This window comes from Apis dorsata, unplaced genomic scaffold, assembly GCF_000469605.1.
Source record: "Apis dorsata unplaced genomic scaffold, Apis dorsata 1.3 scaffold_25, whole genome shotgun sequence".
NCBI classification, from domain to species: domain Eukaryota; kingdom Metazoa; phylum Arthropoda; class Insecta; order Hymenoptera; family Apidae; genus Apis; species Apis dorsata.
This window is the reverse complement of record NW_006263327.1, coordinates 119,614-140,914: the sequence shown is the minus strand read 5'-3', so window position 1 is coordinate 140,914 and position 21,301 is coordinate 119,614. Positions and strand designations below refer to the sequence as shown.

Below are 21,301 nucleotides of genomic sequence, written 5' to 3'. Positions count from 1 at the left end.
AAAAAAAAAAACATTTGGATGACAAATCTCGTCTTAATTTCCCTGAGTTAGAGAAATGTTCGCGAAATGTCTTAAAAATAGGATCGAATGGAACGATCCAATTGGAATCGGTCGTCATGCGTCATCGAAGCCGGCAGATCACGACCCACGCAATAACTCTCCCGCTCTCAGTTCCAATCCAAGCCACCCCCTCATGACGAATTATAAAACCGCCCACACACCATCCGTAGGGGCATGTTTACGATTTTTCGTCGCACAATTGCATCACAGTGGAAATCGGCGAAATCTCGTTGATGATAAAGCATCGATCGAAGAAATATTCCGACAAATATTGTCGTTGGTCGGTTTCCATACCGTGTGAAACGTAGCAATATTTGCCAATGCGCAGGGCATAATATTCGTGTCAATGGACTGAAACGCAGTATCGCCATTGCCATGCGGTGATAAATGTTTGCAATGTTCGTGAACGTTACAGATATACGATCCAATTATGAAGAAAGATATTTAACCGTGTTTAACGAGTTAATAATATCGTGGCGTGAAAAAAAGTAAAATTGGAATTTTTTATAGAAAATAAAAAAATGTATTTCTTTTATTAAAACAACTCTAGAATAATGAGATGAAATAACACTTTTTGCATTTTTTATAGAAATATTTTTATATTAAAAATACGTGAACGAATTTCACGAAATTAAATATAAAAGGTTAACTTCAAATCAAATGTAAAACGAATGGTTAACGATCAAAATAATTTAATATCAATTAAAGGATTTCGTTTATTTATACTATTCGATTCAATTCATTAAGAGCAGTTATATAAACAGACGTGTATTTCGAATTATGTGTTAATTTAATAAAATATTTTTTTTTTAACTTTCAAGTATTTAATTATTTTTATTACGATTGCATAACAAATTCTGTAACAAATAGCGGTAAATATACATGTACTGATAAAAAAAGTTACAAAACACGTGCTATTTTTAGAAAATATAAGAGTATATCAAAATAAGAACGATAATAACTATATTATAAAATATTCTTACAACTCATTAATGACACGTGTTTCAATTGTTTGTTCAAGTTCGGCGACTCGCTGACAGTACATATCCAACACTATCACTATAACGCGGTACGCGCTCTGTGATTAGCCAATATTTTTCATTAATAACTCGTTAACAAAACCGAGATAAAAATTAGCGCAAAGAAAAAAGTTACTAAAATCAAGTTACTAAAATCCATCAGTTAAATCTTGATCAATTTCGGAGACACTTTGTATAAAAACGAAATTATCGAGCAGTTGAATTTAGTCGCCAATAGAATTATTCTATTCATCGTGGTATTCATTGGCAACAAAATCACTCTGCAATATTCAATATTTTACAGTATTTCAACCGATATATCACATTATAAAATTTAGGACAGGGGAAAGTTGCTAATATCAATATCAATTCACAAAGTATTGCCAAGAGATTTTTCTTTAAATGAGAACAATGAAAAATAATATCTATTTTCATAATATAATTAATCATTTCGCGGTAATTTATCTATTTGATATACTATATTTTCTAAAAATATTCAAAAAGTACGATTTATGCAATTGGTATCCTAAATCGTACCTCATTTATTTATTTACTTATTTATTTCATTACATTTAGCATGCATAGATTTTGGTTTCCTTATTTTTTTTTTTCTTTGGTATACAAATTTTATGAAACCATCATATCTTTTATATAATCTTCGTTACTAATAGTACGATTTAGGAAAACCTAACTTAATTCAACTTAGCTTAACTTACCTAAAAAAAAAAAAAAAAAAAAATTGATTATAAGGGGCACATAATAAAACGCATTTTAAAATTTTAAAATGCGTTTTATTATGTGCCCCTTATAATCAATTTTTTTTTTTTTTTAAAATCTTCGTTTCTAATAGTACGATTTAGGAAAACCTAACTTAATTCAACTTAGCTTAACTTACCTAAAAAAAAAAAAAAAAAAAAATTGATTATAAGGAGATCATAATGAACCGCATTTTACAATGTTAATAATCATTATACACAATCGATAAAAATTGCACATCAGTCTTACCTTTCTTTCCCCCCTCAATAAGTGTCCATTAAATTATAATTATCATTTAATTTAATCGACTAATTCCTTCTTACATTTGGTATCACTAGTTAATATATACAGAGTGCTCCAGAGGGCACCACATCCGGCCACATAAAAGCAGAGATACGATTTAGAAGATCGGTACGCATTATGCAACTCTCCCCTGTTCGGTGAATTGGGATCAGATTACACGTACCGCATTCGAAATTTACGATCGGCCGAATTCGGTTATGTTCGCGGATTTTCGTAGGATCTCGATTGGGGAGGGGGAAAATGGACTTAAACGCTGGCGCGCGCTAAATGACCAGGAGTCGCAACAGCGGTGGTCGGTGGTGTGGTGGTGGTGGTGGTGGTAATGGTGGTTGTCGGCTTGGCCACGGAGGAACGCTTCATCGGAAGTCCTCTTCCTCCCTGGTTGCTCTTCCTCCAAGGCCACTGCAGAGTGCGGATCAAGGTGTTTCGGAAATCTTCCGAGAACAGGCAGTAAATGTAGAATGTGATCGAATAATTCGTTACCTCTAACAAATTGGCCAGAGCGCGAAACACCTGTAAGACGGGATCGAGATAAAAGTAATCGGTTTCTTAATGAATAGATTAGAAGGCATCATGAATAGATTTGTTATCTTTAACTGAAGAAGTTTTAAGAGTTGATGCTCCAATAATTATTAAGTGATTAATGATATTCTATTTTATTTTGTTTCTTCTAGCAATTTTATTTTGTGGATTAATTTTATATTATAATTTTATTGCGTAATCGTATTTTGCGTCTTAATAAAAAATAATAATCATAAGAGTATAATATAAGTATTTTGAAAAATTAAATAAATGTTAGATAGAATATTTCAATTAAGAAGGGGAGAATGATACTTGAGACAATTACCTGGTAAGGATAGTGGCTGAGATTGCTTTCCCTCAATGTAACATTCAGAATTACCATAGGGCTAACACAGACGAGGAACAAGATACTGGTACTCCCTAAAAGAAGCACGAGCCTTTTTTCTTCCGCGAACGTTCTCGAATCTTCATCGTTGCTCGTCGTCCTGGACAGTGTCATCCGTCGACGACGTTCGCAGGATCGTCGATAAACTACCATTATTCGAAAATTGAAACCAGCCAAGAGTATCGTTGGTGCTACTTTGAAAACGATTTCCAATACCACTTTGTACACCTACGTAGAAAAAGAGTCGAAAATTTTAAAATTCTGAAAGAAATTGAGGATCTCGTGAAAGAGTGATAGATTCATTTATATCGAGTTCAAATTAATACATTCAATATATATATTATATCATTGTAATATAATTATACACGTAATAAATCAAAAAATGAATCTGCCTCATCTTTCTCCAAGATTTTCAATTCGAAATAACATTGATTTGGTTTTGATTACTTGATAAAACAACGAGTCGAGATAGAAGTGATTCTCCCTCTTCTGATAAATAATAGGTTCACCAAGCGCTGGGAGGCAAGTCGCTACTTCTTCCCGGAACACATTTGGCAGATAAACTAGGAACGTGGCGAGGGGAATAAGCGCCACGGTTAAATGCGGAGGGCCACAGAGTGGACGAGTGTGCTGTCCAGGCCGACAAACGCTAACGTAACGTTCCACTGTCAAAGCTAGCAGCATCATAACTCCAACTCCTGGAAAAAGTATCCTTTCTGTATATATATTCTTGTATAATATAATTCTTCCATTAGAAGTTTACTGATATTTAATAATTTTTTCTCTTTTTTGATGTAGTAGAAGCTCTGTGTATTTCTAATCTTATATTCAATGCTCGTGATTTATATGCACTTGAAAAATTTACTTTCAAATATGCATATATATATACATATATATAATAATCAAAATAATTAAGTTACAAGTGTAACTTTATTTAATAAAATATCATTATACAGGTTAAATCAGATCAAACTATCATATTCTACTATAAGAATGAAAAAATATCATAAGTACTTTTCCTTGTAAAGTCGAATTTGATTTATTGTCATTAAAAAGAGGTATATTTCTTTGAATTTAGTTGTACATAAGTAAAAAGTATTTTATCTTTTTATTATCAAGAAACATTGACAGTCATAGGATGTGCTATCCAGAAGCACATATGTAAATATGTACAAAGTAAGATTTAGTATTATCAGATAACTGCAAAACTTTTTGAATCCTTCACGTATTCTATTGTCTATGATTGGAAATGGAAAGAAGAAAATAAAATTGAAAAATTTAATTAATGAAATAGAATATTTCAAAAATCATCTTACCCAAACAACCATTCCCCAAGAAGAGCTCGAGGTGAGTGTGATAGAAAGCTTGTATCCAACTGCTCCATCTGCCTGTCTCTTTATGGATAAGAACCCTCATGTCAAAAGGGATACAGAAAAGAAGCGCGAGCAGCGCTGCTGCCGAGTAACCTGCAAGAGAATTACTTTTTTATTAACTAAAATTTTCATAAAACAAGATATGAACATAAAATGTCACATAACCTACATGTAGATATAGTCACTTTAATATCCAACACATTTTATGTTCAATATTAAATTACTTGTGCTTTTATCGCATAACGCGAGTAAAAGTTTAGTAAATTTTATTAATTTTTTACAGAATTTCGATATTCACATTATTAGATAAAAAATATTTGACTTTGAAATAAATATTGATATTCAAATCTTCGTGGAAATTTTTTTTCTCATTGGAAAATCCAATTTGCGGAAAAATAAAACATTAATCGTGGATCTGATGCCGATATCGAGACGATCCAAGAAGAAATAAATGGCGGGTATTTCATATATAAAGAATTCATCATCACAGAAATGATTTATTCGTTAAAAAAAAAAGTTAATAATAAACATCCCACATTTTAACAAAATTAATTTTATAAAAATTTTTAGAAACACTACAATATTAAAAGACAGAAACATTATGATATCACAAAAATACAATAATTTTTAAACTGTTTAACGAAAACTTATCGCTATCGAATTCCAATAAGGACTAATTTGCTCGAATTTGCAGCGATTTCTATTCACTTCGATTTCAAACCACGTGGCGCTGTAGTCGAAATTTGTATCTTCTCACTCTTTCTTTAAGCAGGCTGTCCTACTTACACAAATGGTCGAGTTATGTCCCCTCAAAATCAGACCATCTTCATAAAAAAATTGTTTATTTTTCTTATACAATTAGCTTTCTTATAACACGGTTATTTGTAACAAACTTATGATACAAAAAAAAATGTCAATCAAAATAGTAAATAGAAATATTCGTAATATATGAATCTGGTTTAACAAATACTTCAATTGATGATAGAATTTCATAGATTTTTTTATATTTTATAAATCTAAGAAATTTTCTCATTAATTGAATAATATTCTTTATAAGTTTGTTAGGCCATGTAAAAAGATTGATCGTGTTGTATTGAAACCAAAAAGATAGGTTTAAAAAATTTCCATTCTAAAAGAATTATATTGTATATTTTAACGAAACAATCATATACATATATATTTAAGAAAAGAATTTTTTCCCTTTTTTTTTTGCATTATGTACAAGCAATTAAATTTTACCAATAAATAAAAATAAATAATAAATTAATTTAAAAAATTTTTTTGATTAATTTTTATAATCAGTATCATTCTCAACATTATCGAGTCAGTATAAGATAAGATTGTAATTAGGAATAAATTAAAATTAAAATTAAATTATTGTATAAAAATGTTGCTATATTATTGATTATTATATTAAAGAAATATTCGAGAAAATTATTTTTGATATTTCTAAAGGTAGTATTTTCATCGAATTTCGTCTATAGGATGATTGCACGGTTGACCTTTTATGCAGAGACGTGACTTTAAGGTCAGTTTCTACTGAACTTTACTAGTACATACAAAGTTTAAATTTATGTTAAACTTCTTTTAGATGTTTTGTCCATCTAGACTGGACTGCAGCTACAACTTTATTGGCATCATAAGGTATCGTATTGTGTCTTAGTTTTAGGTAGATCATAAAATAGATACTTGAATTAAGTTTATTACTTGCAAGTTTCTTTGGAAGTTTTTCTATTTGGAACGAAAAATAAAACTTTCGATTCTTCTCCTCGTATATCAAATAAAAAAAAATTACTTTATTGATTGTTTATTCAAATTTTTAGGTTGTAAATTGTTTAGTTCACAATTGATCGTATATTCTTCAGTTTTATACTTTTAGAAAATAAATTCTTTCAAGTTTCTTTCACATCTAGCTTAAGTCAGAATTTAATCTTGGAAAAAGTTGAACGAATAAAAAGAATTTTAATATAAATAATTATACAAATTTGTTTAAAGATAAAATTTAGTTTATTTTTTTTTTTTTTTTTTTTACAAACTTCTTGAATTACTTCGGTTACATTAACATGGTTACATTAATATTTGAAGTATAAAATGCGTATAAAGTGTTAATATATTCATAAGATATCTTTGGAGACCAAAATAAATATAAAAATTGGTATATAAAAATGGTTTATTTATTAAATTGTAAGTAATTTAAGTTTTAGTTAGATGAAAAGAGATGGAGATAAAGCGCGATAGAGAGGTGTGACAAAGATAGAGTTATCTCATTCTATCTCGTTTCGTCTAATATGCTCAACTTCAATTATAACTTGGTAAATAAGTTTCAATCAATATTTTATTTGTTTTAATTTTTAGAATTGATCTTTGAAGATGTATTCATGAATAGATTAACATTCTATGTATTATTCATTATATTATATTGGATTATGGATTTTTTATTGTTTTATTCAATATCATATTGAAAAACTTTTAAATTATTTTAAATTAATAAATATCGATGCAAAAAAATGTTTTGAAAATGTTTGTTTTTGTTCAAATATCTCGGATTCAAAAGATAATCGAATATTATTTAATCACGTTTGTAGTATAAATCAATCATTTGATCAACCGAGGAGTATAAGTTAATAACTTTGAACAAATATACTTATCTATGAAATACTTATCATTTGCATACTTACTTATTTGCAGTTGTTATTTTATAAATTTTATAAATTGTTTTTTTAACAATTTTCTTAATTCTAAAGATATTTATCTTTTGTATATTTATCTCTTATAATAAGAGAAATATATCTAGAAAATCTTAGACAAATATACATAGATAAAATAAATAATAGGGAAAAGAATAGAAATTAAGTAAGAATTATCCTATTAGCATAAGTCTATGTTAGATATAAGAGAAGATCAATCATGCAATATATTTTTATGATGCAAATTCGTGAATAAAGATTATATTTCTTTTAAAGCAAGGTAAGATAAATAACCAGACTAAGAAAAATTGAACACTAACGCCATCTTTTAAGTGTCAATAACATTTTTCTTCCAAAAAATTCAAGAGATGGCGTTGATAGCCAATTCTTACACTATCTCTATCTTTCTTCTATTATTTGTTTTCCTTGTCTATATGTTTCATTTACGGCACTCTAAAGATGGCGCTGATTGTCTAATTTTTATTATTTCTATCCTTCTTCCACTATTTCTTCTCCTTGTCTATACTCGTTCTTGGCGCGTAATTACAAACAAGGTATGTTAATTGAACTTTTATTCTAAAATAAATTATAAATACACGTGAAAAATCTAATAAAATGCACAAATAAATTATAAATAATTTGCGTAACAATATTTTAAAATAATAATATCAAAATAAAAGTTTATTTTTAATCCTAACTTTTTTGTAATTAAAAAAATATTTTTTACAAAAATGTTTCACTATTCCAACTACTTGTTTCATAATAGTTTATATAAATATAATCATATATAAAATGCAATACGTATTTTATACAAGTTTTCAAGATATTCCATTTAATTTCACTTTCAACGTTCATTAACATTGCAATCTCATTCTGAGCCGAATCTATAACGTTGAAAATGACACTAAAATGTAAAAAAATTCTAATTCCTCCAAGATAAGAGATGAAAAAATAAATTGAATGTTAGGTTTATTTTGTACTTCGTATATGTGTGATAGTATAATATAATAGAATCGCAGTGCGAACACGTGAAAAATTTATGGTGCTTTAGAATGCTGACCAACCATGTAAGCAAATTAAACGATGTTTTTTCACCTCCCCACGCATAATTCTCGGTGAATAATATCCAACGTGGTTACGTATATTGTAAAGAATTTTTGCAAAGTGGTCGTTAATACAGCAAGAATGTTGATAATGCATAGAATCTCAGTCGTCGAGCTGATGTCACAGACAGGGTAGAGAATAAACGTGACATGCTTTTTCATGTTACAAATATTTAAATGAGGTTTTCGGGAAAATATTTTCGAAATTCCTAAAAAAAAATTCGCAATTTTCACCTCCTCTCGGATTATATTTCCCTGATACAAAATCGAAATTTTGGGAGCAAAAATTTTTATCCACATTTTTTATTGGAAGAGACATAGCATATGAAATTTTTCTGAAATTTAATATACTTGCTCGTTTTATATTTATTCTGCCAAGATTGTCAGGAATCAATCGATTGAACATCGAAAAAGAAAAGAATCGAATGGAAAGTAAAAGACAAAGAAGTTCCTAAGTTTGATCGGTCTTTCAAAAGAACGAGGACGAAGTTTCTCGTGACAGGAAGCGAAATTTTCAGGCTATGAAAATAAAAGAACAGATCGTAAGGATGTTACCTAGAAAACAGAATCGAGTGTTAGAAAGAATACAGAAAACATTCATTCAGTTTTACAATGAAAGAAAGAAAGAAAGAAAATTTTCTCTCGCCTTCAAAATTCCAAAAATGGAAATCCAAACAATACTGAAGTGAACATCTTCTTTTATAATTCATTTTGTCAATTTGATTTTGTATTTATTCACATATTATTTATTATAAATATTATTGACAGCAATAATCTAAGCTTTTTTTTAAAGAAATAAGAAAGTTTGCCTGATCTTTCGACTTTTTATCCTTGATACGATGACGAGCTTCGAATGTGATCAAACTCGAATTTGATTAACCAAGGAGAGAACTCGAAAAGCAACAGAAGGAAGAGCAAAGTATGAAAGTTAAAAAAAATACATGGATAATAATTAACGATATAGAGAATTCCAGGCTAAATTAAGCATAACTAATCGCTAGTGTCATCGAGAATTTTTATGCAAATATATATTTTTATACAGTGAAGTATCTTTCGAGGAAAGAGCGTTACGAATAAGAAAGTTCTTACGAAGTTATAAGACATATTATGCATTATTAATAATTCTTCTATAAATATCTAAGTAAGAGTTAGAGGTTACATAAAGTCAACTTTAATTTTTTAAACTATTTTGTTAAACTAAATTTGCACTAAATCTACCTCTAAAAAAATTAAAATCGAATGTTCGATCAATGTTGAATTGAATATTTTGAAGTTTTCTGATTTTCGAATTCTATTTCTCTGCTCCGGTCAGAGATGAAATCCTCGTCAGCAAAATTGAAGATTTTTAGCTTGGTTAAGATCAGAAGTTTGTAAAAGCAGAGGAGAAAGCACGAGAGACGAAATAGACAAGGCGAAAAAGCTAAGTGAACACGAGAAAAAGGAGAGCGTTCGTTCTTCTCGTTATTCTAAGATACCGAGGACGAAACTTAAGATCGGGGCCACTGAATCTACTTAGCCACCGAGGAAAACGCAATGGCGTCTCCCCTTTTATCCTTTTCACTCTTCTCGCCACGTCCTTTCTTATCCTCTTCCCTCTCGATGTCATGCAAATTCCGCTTGATGCCCTAAATGAACATCCATTGCGTTCTGTTAAACCGAACTAGTTTTAACGATCTTACCTACGTTTTTCTCTTTTTCTCTCCATCTATCCGTCACTTTGATTTTCTCATTTCTATAAATCTACTGTATCGACGCGTCTCTCTGGATATTTTTAAAGTAAAGTGAATATGATATTCTATTTTTAGAGATGAATGTACACACAATGAACGTTCATTGCATTCTGTTAAAACAGTCTGGACCGCCTTAACGATCTTATCTACGTTCTCTCTCTCTCTCTCTCTCTTGTAAATCTATTTTATCGACGCGTCTGTCTCAAATATTTCTAAAGCAAAGTTAATGAGAATATTAAGCGTGTATACGATTAAGATAAATCTTCAATATGTTTAAATAGAATTAAGTAATATGGATCAATCATTTTCCAAGTAGAATAGATTCTCAATTTTTTAAATAGCTTATCAATTATATATTCGGACAGGATAAGTAATACAAGTCAATCATATAAAAGACAAGATAGATAGCCTTAATTATTGATGCGAGCACGTTGAAATAAATAAATGTTGGAAATCATACAATTTTCTATGTAAATAAAATTAATTTGCCAATCTTTTCAAAATCACAACTAATCTATGGATGGATGTTCGTGTATTTATAAAAAATTTACAGAATGTGATTATCATGATATTACATATGATTACATTACGATATTTAAAAGAATAAAACAAATTTTATCTAAGGCATATTTAAATCATTAAAATCCATTTCCATCGATGAAATGAACATGATATGATTGGAAAAACAATCATAATGATATAATTTATCATTTAGAAAATCGAATATTCGAAAAATTCATTATCAAGTGTTGAAAAAATATTTGATACGAGACGAGTAGTCGACGAATTTTGATCAATTTTTTTATATTCTCATTCATTTCGCACAAGACCAATGACAAAACGTTACCACGAAACAACTGACCCACTTTATCACAAACTATCGCAATGGCCAAAATGGTGGAATCATATATTCGACACGATTCACGAACAGAATCATACGACAAACTTTCGCCAACTTGATGGCCTCTTTATTGCAAAACACCATCGAAACTTATCTTATCTGTTGGGAACAGAAATAATTCGAAATGTTTTCCTAATCGATAGAAAAGAGGGGGAAACAGAATCTGCTTAAAGACTATCCTATCTCTGCCTAATTATGAGCCAAGAATCTTGAGATCCAAAAATTATTAACTACTTATTCGTTAACAAAATTTTAAAATCCTTCATCCTTGCTATGAACAAATAATTAATATAATTAATAGGTGACGATAAAATCACACACGTTGATCGTGAATTTGGAAATAATTATATTCATTGTCAAAAAAATAAGAGCAAATAGTAGGACTCTTTTATAAAATTTACCGACTTGGTCTTACTCTGTAGTACCCTCGAGACTTCCGGCCTCGTGCGAAACATTGCTTTTCTCTTAATAGAATGCTCGTTCCCATAACAAACTTCCATCGTCGACCGGTTTCGCTTTTCCGGACCACGTTCTCGCCGCAGGCGAAATTCTTCCGCCCTTCCGTTTCCTTTACCTTCCATAGTAATGTTGTCAAGATGCTCGAGGATGGTGCTTGTGAATGTCGCCTAAATTTTCTTTGCGTGAGAAGAGAGAGAGAGGATAATACACCGAGCATAGATTTATTATATTTTTTATGGGAAAATATTCGTTGAATATTATTAAATGATCCTTTTGCAATGAAAAATATGAGGAAGTGATTATTGTTTCCATGTTGCATTTAAAACGATATATAATAAAATAGAATAAAATATTTTCTATTGATTTGTATTATTAATAATCGGAGGTCTTAAAGATTGTCAATTAAATCATACAACCACGAACGTTTTATTATTTTATTTCGTTTACTAATATTTAAAAAAAAAAAAAGAAACAGTGAAATGAATTCAATTATATTAAAGTAATCATTTGAATGAATATTCCAATTTTCGTTGTAAATAAATCATCTATGATGCACGTCCAAAGTGTACAAATGTAAATTCGCCTTAACACATAAATCGTTCGAACAAACAAGGAAACAAACATTTATCGAGATAAACGATTTTGAATATAACTGATTATTTCGAGGCGGCGCCGATAAGCGTTTGAAAATTCAATTTTCCCCGATAAAGGGATTAATGGAATCCATTTATAATCGAGAATAAGATCGCTTTCTTATAATCAAAACAAAACAAAATATGAGCCCAGAATGAATATCTATCGGTAACGGTGTAATGCTCTGATATACCACTTGCCGCCATATTGAATTTCATTAAACGCAGTGGACCGATGGGAACGAGAATCGAGCAAGATGGAATGGTTGAACCTGAGAAGGATGTTTACCAATTTTCGCACTCGAACGGGCGCCGTATTTTCGTTTCGAAGGAGGCGATGGTTGGATTCGAAAGTTATCGATTCGAAAGATCTCTGCACACGTAAGGAAATCAAACTTTTTAAAGGTCCACCATTCGTTTCCTTTTTATCTACAAAATTTATCTACAAATTTAATCCTTTGCATGTGGAATATCATCACTCTATACGTTGCATAAATTAATTTTTTCGATGCTTGAAGAAAATTTGAGATTTTTTTAAACTCTCAATACAACATATATAAATACACACATACATATACATGTTCTTTGAATAATATGGAGAGAACAAGAACATTCATCAAATTTTATGGACAATCTTATCTTATAAAATAAAGAAATAAAGAAAATAGACAAAATATTAATATTAATATTTCATCATAACGTGTAAGATTCGTATGAGATAAAAACCGAGGAAATCAATCGATGAACCGACCTTCAAACGGATATCAAGGCAGAAAGTTTGTCGAAGCAAGGATTTTTTTGCCGGAATCGCAAGGACACGTACTCAATTTTCTGGAAGAATCTAATGGGATTCCAGAGAAGGAAAAACTGCAAAGTAGTGAGTGGAGAAGTATAGTTCAACTAGCTTAGCGCCCTTCGTTTCTCTCAGATTAGAAGACTTCTTGGAACCTAGTTAATATAAGAATTCTCGAGAATTTTTTCGAGTTTTTAACGAGAATTTCATCCCTCCTTTTTTTTCTTCTTCTTCTTCTTTTTATTAAAACATGCACCGATTCTGATTCTGATTCTGATTAATAGAGCTCGAATCGAATCAAGATACGGAAAATATGGAAAATTGTTTCCATGAGAGACAAGTAAGGGTGACTTGAAATTTCAAAATAGTGTTCTCTAATCATTAAAAATTTGAAAAAAAGAAACATTTTGAATTTACGAGCATATCATATCAAGACAGATAATTCAATAAATTATTGTATTAATTATTAATACAATATAATTATATGTATTCAATAAATTATTCAAACGATTCGTTCGTGATTTAAGACGATAGAACATTTAACACACATCATATCGATTTCAAATTTCATTTCACGAACGTTTCAATATCATCTCGAATATCGAATCCTCTCGACTACGTCATATATGGAGTCAAAATGTAAGAGGAAAATCGAAATCGTGAATTGCACGATTCCTATATTATTATCCAGAAGGTAGTATAATTTGCATAAGATCTGAAACCTGATCCAGTTTTTTTTTTCTTCCCTTTTTTTTCCGATTCTCTTTCGATGGATGCGAAAGTTGCACGGGCGAACAACTTTTCCTCTACGCGTCCCGTGATCCACCTAATTCGATCCCCCCGTTTCGAAATACAGGTGTCCGCGCAAAATGAGAAAGGAATCAATTTAGGAGATCCTTTTGGAAATCAGAGCGTGGAAAACGAAGCTGAAACGCGATTAACAATTTCTGATCGAAAAGGAAAATAGAGATTTCGTGTGATCGCACGCACGGAGAATCGTGATCTCCATTTTGTATTTTAAGTTTTTTTGACGCGGATGAGTTATTTCTGTCGAGTCGTTTGAAATGTCTCAAACTGCGTTTACATTAGGCAAAAGTTTTTGAACTTATGTTTTGCGGTTACTTTTAATATTGTGTAACATTGATCGATCGATAATGATCTATGAATTGCGTTTTTAATTCATGAATATAAATATGTAGATTATGTTATTTTTTCAAAGTGATTTTTAGAAATTAATTTTAATACAATAGCGATCTTAATCCTTTTATATCTAGGAATTTTAAAAATATTATCGTCCTGATTTCGTATTAATTGTATATTATATAGACAGATAAATAATGATAAAATATTAGATATTTTTTAAATATGCATTTTCATTGAAATAATAAAAATCGGTAAAAATCTTTATTCTATATAAAAAGTAAAGATATCTCATTCCTTTTTAACGAATTACATATTTTACATGTCGATGCATTATTACATTACCTTCAAAAAATAGATGTATTAAAGGATATAAGGTTTTCCTCAATCAATTAGTTTAGAAGAGGTTAGAATTTTTGTTCTGAACGCCCATGTATAGAACATTGGATAGAATCAATTACTCACGTAACCACTTTTTAGTGATCGTATCGACGACAAAAAAACCGTACCACAAGCTTAATATCAAAATGAATTTCGTGCAAGAAACATTTATTGTTGCTTTTTTTATTATATACTCTACTTACAAGTAGCAGTAGATCGATTACTTTTATCCTTTACCTTTGAAACTCTGATTTCAAATTACTTTTTAATCAATTTTTTGACCGTCCACAAACAATCACACATCGTTTTTCAATCGTAATTTTCAAAATAGTCCGTGTGAACGAAGCTTGAGTCGCTCATAGTAAGTATATACTGACTTCCAATTAAAAATATTTCGTGTATTTTCAGTCGAAAGAAATTGGATTAAAAATGAGACGTATTCAAAACATTGTGATGATTTGTTTAAGACGGATTAAATAAATTCGAATAGGATTCTGGTGGTGAGAATTCAATGGAATGTGGTATAGATAAAGATTCATCGAAATCGTGCGTCACGTATCTTTGTCACACTCGAATATATGTATATATAGATATGTACACACCATTTTATACGTATACGTCACATTGGACCATAGCTTTCGCCGTTTCCAAGCACGTCTCAAATTGCATTTCCTTACGCACAAATTCTTCCGCCCCAATACCCCAGGATTCGCAATATTTCCACGCTCAAAGGCACGTCCTTTTAGTTCGACCCCCATCCTGATCCTCGGTCTCACCACAGCCTGTTCTACATCCTGTGCATATCGATAGATCGACCACCTAGTGGCTTCCTACTGGTTCCATCTCATTTGCCAACCATCTCCTCCTCTCCCTCCCCCTTCTGCCCTTTAACTGATTCGCATCGTTTAAAATTTACACGTGTAAACCACGCATATTTGGATATTGTGATTACAAGATCATTTAAAAAGTGGTAATTAATTGCAATTGCAAGATTTATAAATAATTTATAATTGGAAAATTAAATTACACTTTTTTTTTTAGATGTATGATTAAAATGTTTCGATTAGAATTCGCAAAGAATTGTAATTCATCATTGGATATAATTGATTCAAAGAAATATATATGTATATTATAATAATTATTTGATTTTTATTAACCATAATCAAGGATTATCGATAAATACATAATCTTTACCAGAATTGGCAGAGTATAAATTAATATTAATTCGCTAATTTCATTTTCAGACAAATCAATTAACAAAGTTTAGTAGTCCCCTTAAGGGAATTAAGGACTGAACCGAACTTCAATATCATCTATATGTATATACCACCGAAAAGACGAGGAGGATATCGATCAAGGGATGAAAAGGAAAGAGAGAGAGAGAGAGAGAGAGAAAATTCATGAAAGGGGGCGAAATATGAAAAATGAATTCGAACGAGAGGAAAAAAGAAATGATAAATAGACCAAGGGGCGTTATAACCGTTTAGCGAGGGAAAAAGCAAAGATGATCACCCATTAACCGTTATCGAATCTTGGAAGCCAGGAGAAATCGAAGGATAGTGAATATAAATTATCAGAAGAACTGAAAGTAACAAAACGAGTACAAATTTTTGAGATTTTCTTTTTTTTTTTCGAAATCTAAAGAGGATACTCTTAGAGGCTTTTTTCTTCCCTTAATTTCCTTCTTTTAAAGCAATCAAGAGGGGAACCTTGATGGAATTTTTTGCATCCGGAAATGGAGGAAAATTCGCTCCCGTGGGTATCGATATCGCGTTTGATTGGTGCTTCTTCTTCTTCTTCTTCGATCGATTTCACTTGATTCGATCGAAACTCTGCGGTAATTTTCAAAAGAAGAAAGATAATTTCTCGATCTTGCGCAAGCAGAAAAGTTTCTTTCGCTTTCAAGATATATTCGAGTTTGATTATTTGAATACATTATTTCAATTCGATCTTGAAATATGTTTTCATGGATCATAATTTAAAACAAATATTTCGACCAATTATTTTATATCTCTTGTCTTATAACAATAGCTTCTGAAATAACTTTTATTTTGGTCAATTTGTATGTGCAGTTTTGGAACGAAATTAAGAAAATAGTATTTGCTAATTCATTTGTTAATTCAATATTTTTGTCTTACAATATATATTCCTAATACCATAAATACCATTTTAATTTAAAAAGAAATCTTAATAAACACAGCATTAGAATATATATATATTGGTAATCTAGAAAATCAAAATTTCAGAATAATGATCTTGGCAACATATTTCAAGATCATTAAAATCAGAGTTCTATTCCTCATTCTGTATAATTATTGCATGATAATTCGCGAATGTTTACTCGATTTTCCATAATACAAATTAATGATTCATCAACATCTAAGAATTGAAATGCAAATTTAGTTTGATTAGCTCTTCCAATAATTTGTTTTATTGATTGAAATTGTTATATAAATGTGTCACATTTCTAACTATAGAATTCAGTATTCGAGCATCGAGTTGAGAGAACAAAGTAATAGAAACATAGTGATAGAAATTACCGAAATTGAATTGCCCTGTAATTTCCTCCTAATGTACCCACTTTGTCTCACCGGAAATGAGTGTGGATCCGATACATCCGATATAACGACTAAGGGCAATCTTTTGGGAAATGGAAAAACATTTGAAATTAATTTTCGTTAAGATTTGCAAGAAGGCAACGATTTACAAGTATAATTGATATATATTCAATTTTAAGGAGAGATAATTAACAGTTTATGAGATATTTAATTAGGTTAAAAATTATTTTTGTAGAGTTATTTAAATTTCATATGAAAAAGAATTTTAAAGTTTATGATATATTTTAATAATTTCTCTTTTAATTATATTTAATTATTTTTAGTGTTGGATTTTTGTACTTATACTTTTTATATTTGAAATCACAAGACTATAATACATTTTTTTTTCTTTATATTCTGTAATGGAATGTCTAAAATACTGTAGAGAGAAGACGTAGATAATTTATTATTGGCTTAAATTTCAATCAGATATTTTATAACATTAAATATCTCATAAACTATCAATTCATCTATGCCCAAAACTTATCAGATTAAGTTAGATTAGATTAAATTCCATTAGTTTTCAAATAGATTAGATTTCATTAGGTTTCAAATCCATTAGGATCAATTTTTTTAACATCTAACAAAGAAAAATTCATTAAGAAAACGACATTATATTTAGAGATCTTATTAGACATTTTGTTAAACAAATGTTAACAAGAAGTGTAACGACACAAACATTGCATGCAACTGATAAGCTAAATATATACGCCAATTGCGAAACGAAAGTTTAATATAGTGTAGAGCTATTTCAGAATTATCCTAACCATGACGTTATTACTTTGGCCGAATGTCAAAACAATAAAATCACCGTTCCATTTGGCAAATCTCTCACCTCATTTCTTTTATCGATTATAAACAGTAAGAGTTACAATCTTTCCTTTAATTTCCTTTAACAGAATGCAAATTGTGGATTTTAACAGTTGTTTAGATGGTCCATCGTACCAAGATTAATATCACCGTACTTTTCCAATATCACGTAAACATAAAATAAAATTGTTTCAAGATATTGCGCCCTGGTTTAGTAACGATCTCTCTCTTCCTCTCTTTTTTTTCTTCTCCTTTTAAGAGTTACAACCGTCGCCGCTTTGACGATAATTACGCTCCTTTTACAAATTATAATTTCTTGAAACGTTCATATAGATCCTGTAATTCTATTTCCTTTTCTGGTAATTATTTAAAAAAAGATGTACCATTCTTTGATCTTGGTCATTTTCTTAATATAATTTTTTAATTTTCAAGGATATCATTCTGAATAATGTTGTTCATTAATAAATTATTAATTAAAATTTTTCTTCGAAACGATCTACATTATTTATTTAGTTAGATCAATTATGATAGTTTTAATCAGATTTATTGCTACAAAATAACTGATAGGTTGATAGGTCATCGAGAAAAATAGTCGAAATCCAATGCGAGTCATTAAATGAATTTTTATTTAATTTTGATTTGAGATGAAATTAAACTTTAAATCAACACAAATCAATTGACGTCAAATAAAAACTTATTTAATTCCTAGCTTCAAGATTTTTTTGTTTTTAAATTAGGTTAATAACTTTTTAATCTTGATTAAAAAAATCAGAGATCTTTTTATATTTACTTTCCTCTTTTTTTGTTTTCTACTACTTACCCCTCATGTAGATGTAAGCGGTTCCTCGCATGTTGCGCCTGGTAAGGACTATCAGATTTAAAATATTTCCAACGATGCCAAAGCAACAGATGGTAGGCAGAACAATGCCGTAGCTGATTCGTTTCAACGACGGTATTCGAGGATCCTCCATTTGGAGATCTTCCTGTAAACGACATGTCTCTGTCACATTCACTCCGTCGATCATCTTGTTCTCTCTCTCCCCCTCACGCGCTCTTTTCCTCTCTCTTGCCCCAGATCGTTCGATTAAATCGTTCATTTCATCTTACATTCCGTGGATCGAAACTTGGAGCATCGCTTGTTCCATGAATTAAGCTGTCAGCTTTCGTCCTAACTTTCGTCCGCCATTTGTTGATGTTTCTTTCGATCGATCGAAGAATTTCGAGCGAAGGGGATCACGGGGGAAGTAGTTTGCGATGCAACAGGTGTAACGATGAACCGGTGTTCATTACGGGTTTCTTGGACACTCGAAAAGTCAAGACACGTCTCGTGCTTGATTATCCTTCGAGGCTTATCGATACGATACGATAATTCGTTCCTCTCTATTTCACCGAGGAATCTGAACGAGCCCTTCCGGATAACTTGTATGCCGCCATTTTCTATCCTCCACCGAATTCTCTCGTGCTCACCTGAAAGCAAAGAATATTTTTCGATTCAGAAAAAAAATCTTCGTGTGTTATCTTACGTTATGATTGTAATAAAAATTTGTGTAAGGTGTAAAAAAAAAACTGTATAACATTGGAAAAATATTTTTCAGAACAAGATAATAGAAAGAGAATATTAAAAATATTCTGAATATTTTATATATTTTAGATGTACCATTAGAAATTTTTAAAAAAGAAAAAAAATATTGCAAACTTAAGAAATGATTTTAATCTCTGGAACTGATATTTAATTGATAAAAAAAAACTGTATTGCATACAGAATATTAATATATTCGTGAGAACTAATTTGTTTTGGTCTTGAGAATTGATCTTCTAAAAATAACGAATATATTAACATCTTTATTATGCTTTGTATATTCGTAAAAATTCTTATAAAACTTGTTTTTATAACTATTATTTTGATAACATTTTTTTTAGTTGAATGTACATGTGTGTAACTGACTGTATCACAATTATGCAAATATCGATAAAAGATTTATAGTTTCGCATTGCTGCAAGAGAATCGAGGTAACGAGGAAAGAAGAAGTGGCAGTGCCAGATGGAAACGGATATAATTCACGTTTCTCTGTAATAACAAAGTTTTCCGTAAGAAAATCTAGGATATATCTCGATTGTGGAATGCACAACGTGCGTGGCAAATTGAAGGAATGAGAATGGAAATGCAGTTTAGATATAAAGTTATGCTGCTCCATTTGAGTAACTTGTAAAATTTTTACAAGTTAATCTAAAGAATATTTATCAAAAATTACATTCAGAATGGTTATCCAAAAATATAACTATAAATCATCATTAAAATATAATTTTTCGAGATTAATTCTTAGCAATTATATTCGTATTCACATCCTAACACATAATAATTTTCAATCTCAATTTAATGTTCATTAGTGAAAGCTAACTCTCGACAATTTTACTTTCAAATATATATTCCTACGTAATAAGAAATAATTTATTATTAATATAAATCGTATCACTATAAATGGATTAAATCTTGATATTTATAAAATTGATTTATAGATATCAGTTTTTATAACACATAATTATAGTTTTCAATATATCGACTATATGAGAAGATAATAATAAACGTTTAATAGTTTTTCATTAGTTTATACGCTTTGATCAAATTTAAATATTATTACTAGAAATCGATCAAAGTATCTTGATAACTTATAAATATACTATAGTTCAGGTATCTTAGCTGATATAATTTATAGTTTATTGGCATTATAGATAAAAATAATTTTCGACAATTTTACTTTCAAATATAATTCATACTAATCAATTCACTCTCCACTTCGTGATTATATAGTGTCTTTTTGCGCAAATAAGGTCTTGCTATACTACTCGAGAAAATTCCCTAGATAAACCTAAAGTTACTATGTACATTTGTTTATTTCGCACACATTTCTACGTGTTGTTGAATCGAGTTTTACACGTGTATTTTCATATTTTAATTTATGGTGGCGAGACGCGCGTTTCAAAAATATTTCACACGAACGTTTACGAGCGAGTTTTCCACGCGGTGAAGATTTTGCGCGAGAAACGAGTCCGAAGAAGCAGAGCGCAGAAAGTATCATCGCGGTCGGGAGAGTTGAAGAGATAAAATATGAAAAGCAAAGAGGGAGGCGTAACTTTACATCTTTTGCGGATTTCATAAAAATTCTCATCTCTTGTACCACTTTTCTCTTTACACCAATACAAACACTTGCTGCTTTTCAATCTTTTCTTCGAGCCGTATCCTTTTGTGGATGAATTAACTTTTGTTTTGTTTTTTTTTTTTATTTAAACATTGATTAATCCATATTATATATCTACATAGCAGCAAAATAAAAGTATTGGGTTAATTGCCGATGAAATAATTGAATTCTTGATAAGATAATTAATATAATTTTGTTGAAAATGATAGCAATTAACTTTTGTTTTGTTTTTTTTTTATTTAAACATTGATTAATCCATATGATATATCTACATAGCAGCAAAATAAAAGTATTGGGTTAATTGCCGATGAAATAATTGAATTCTTGATAAGATAATTAATATAATTTTGTTTAAAATGATAGCAATTAACTTTTGTTTTGTTTTTTTTTTTATTTAAACATTGATTAATCCATATTATATATCTACATAGCAAAATAAAAGTATTGGATTAG

The 21,301-nt window shown here is 29.9% G+C and overlaps 1 protein-coding gene across 3 annotated transcripts in view; it reads right to left on the bottom strand.

Moving 5' to 3' along the window:
- Positions 1 to 2,154: 2,154 nt before the first annotated feature.
- Positions 2,155 to 21,301, bottom strand: part of LOC102679849 (probable G-protein coupled receptor B0563.6) — a 26,328-nt gene continuing 7,181 nt past the window's right edge. For all 3 annotated transcript variants that reach the window (XM_006607937.2, XM_031510414.1, XM_006607935.2), the window contains exons 2-6: positions 18,472 to 19,118; positions 4,362 to 4,511; positions 3,493 to 3,743; positions 2,986 to 3,273; positions 2,155 to 2,651 (exon numbers count right to left, since the gene is read on the bottom strand). In XM_006607937.2, coding sequence (XP_006608000.1) covers positions 2,385 to 2,651; positions 2,986 to 3,273; positions 3,493 to 3,743; positions 4,362 to 4,511; positions 18,472 to 18,748 — 1,233 coding nt within the window. In that variant the 5' untranslated portion in view covers positions 18,749 to 19,118 and the 3' untranslated portion in view covers positions 2,155 to 2,384. The remainder of the gene's footprint in view (positions 2,652 to 2,985; positions 3,274 to 3,492; positions 3,744 to 4,361; positions 4,512 to 18,471; positions 19,119 to 21,301) is intronic.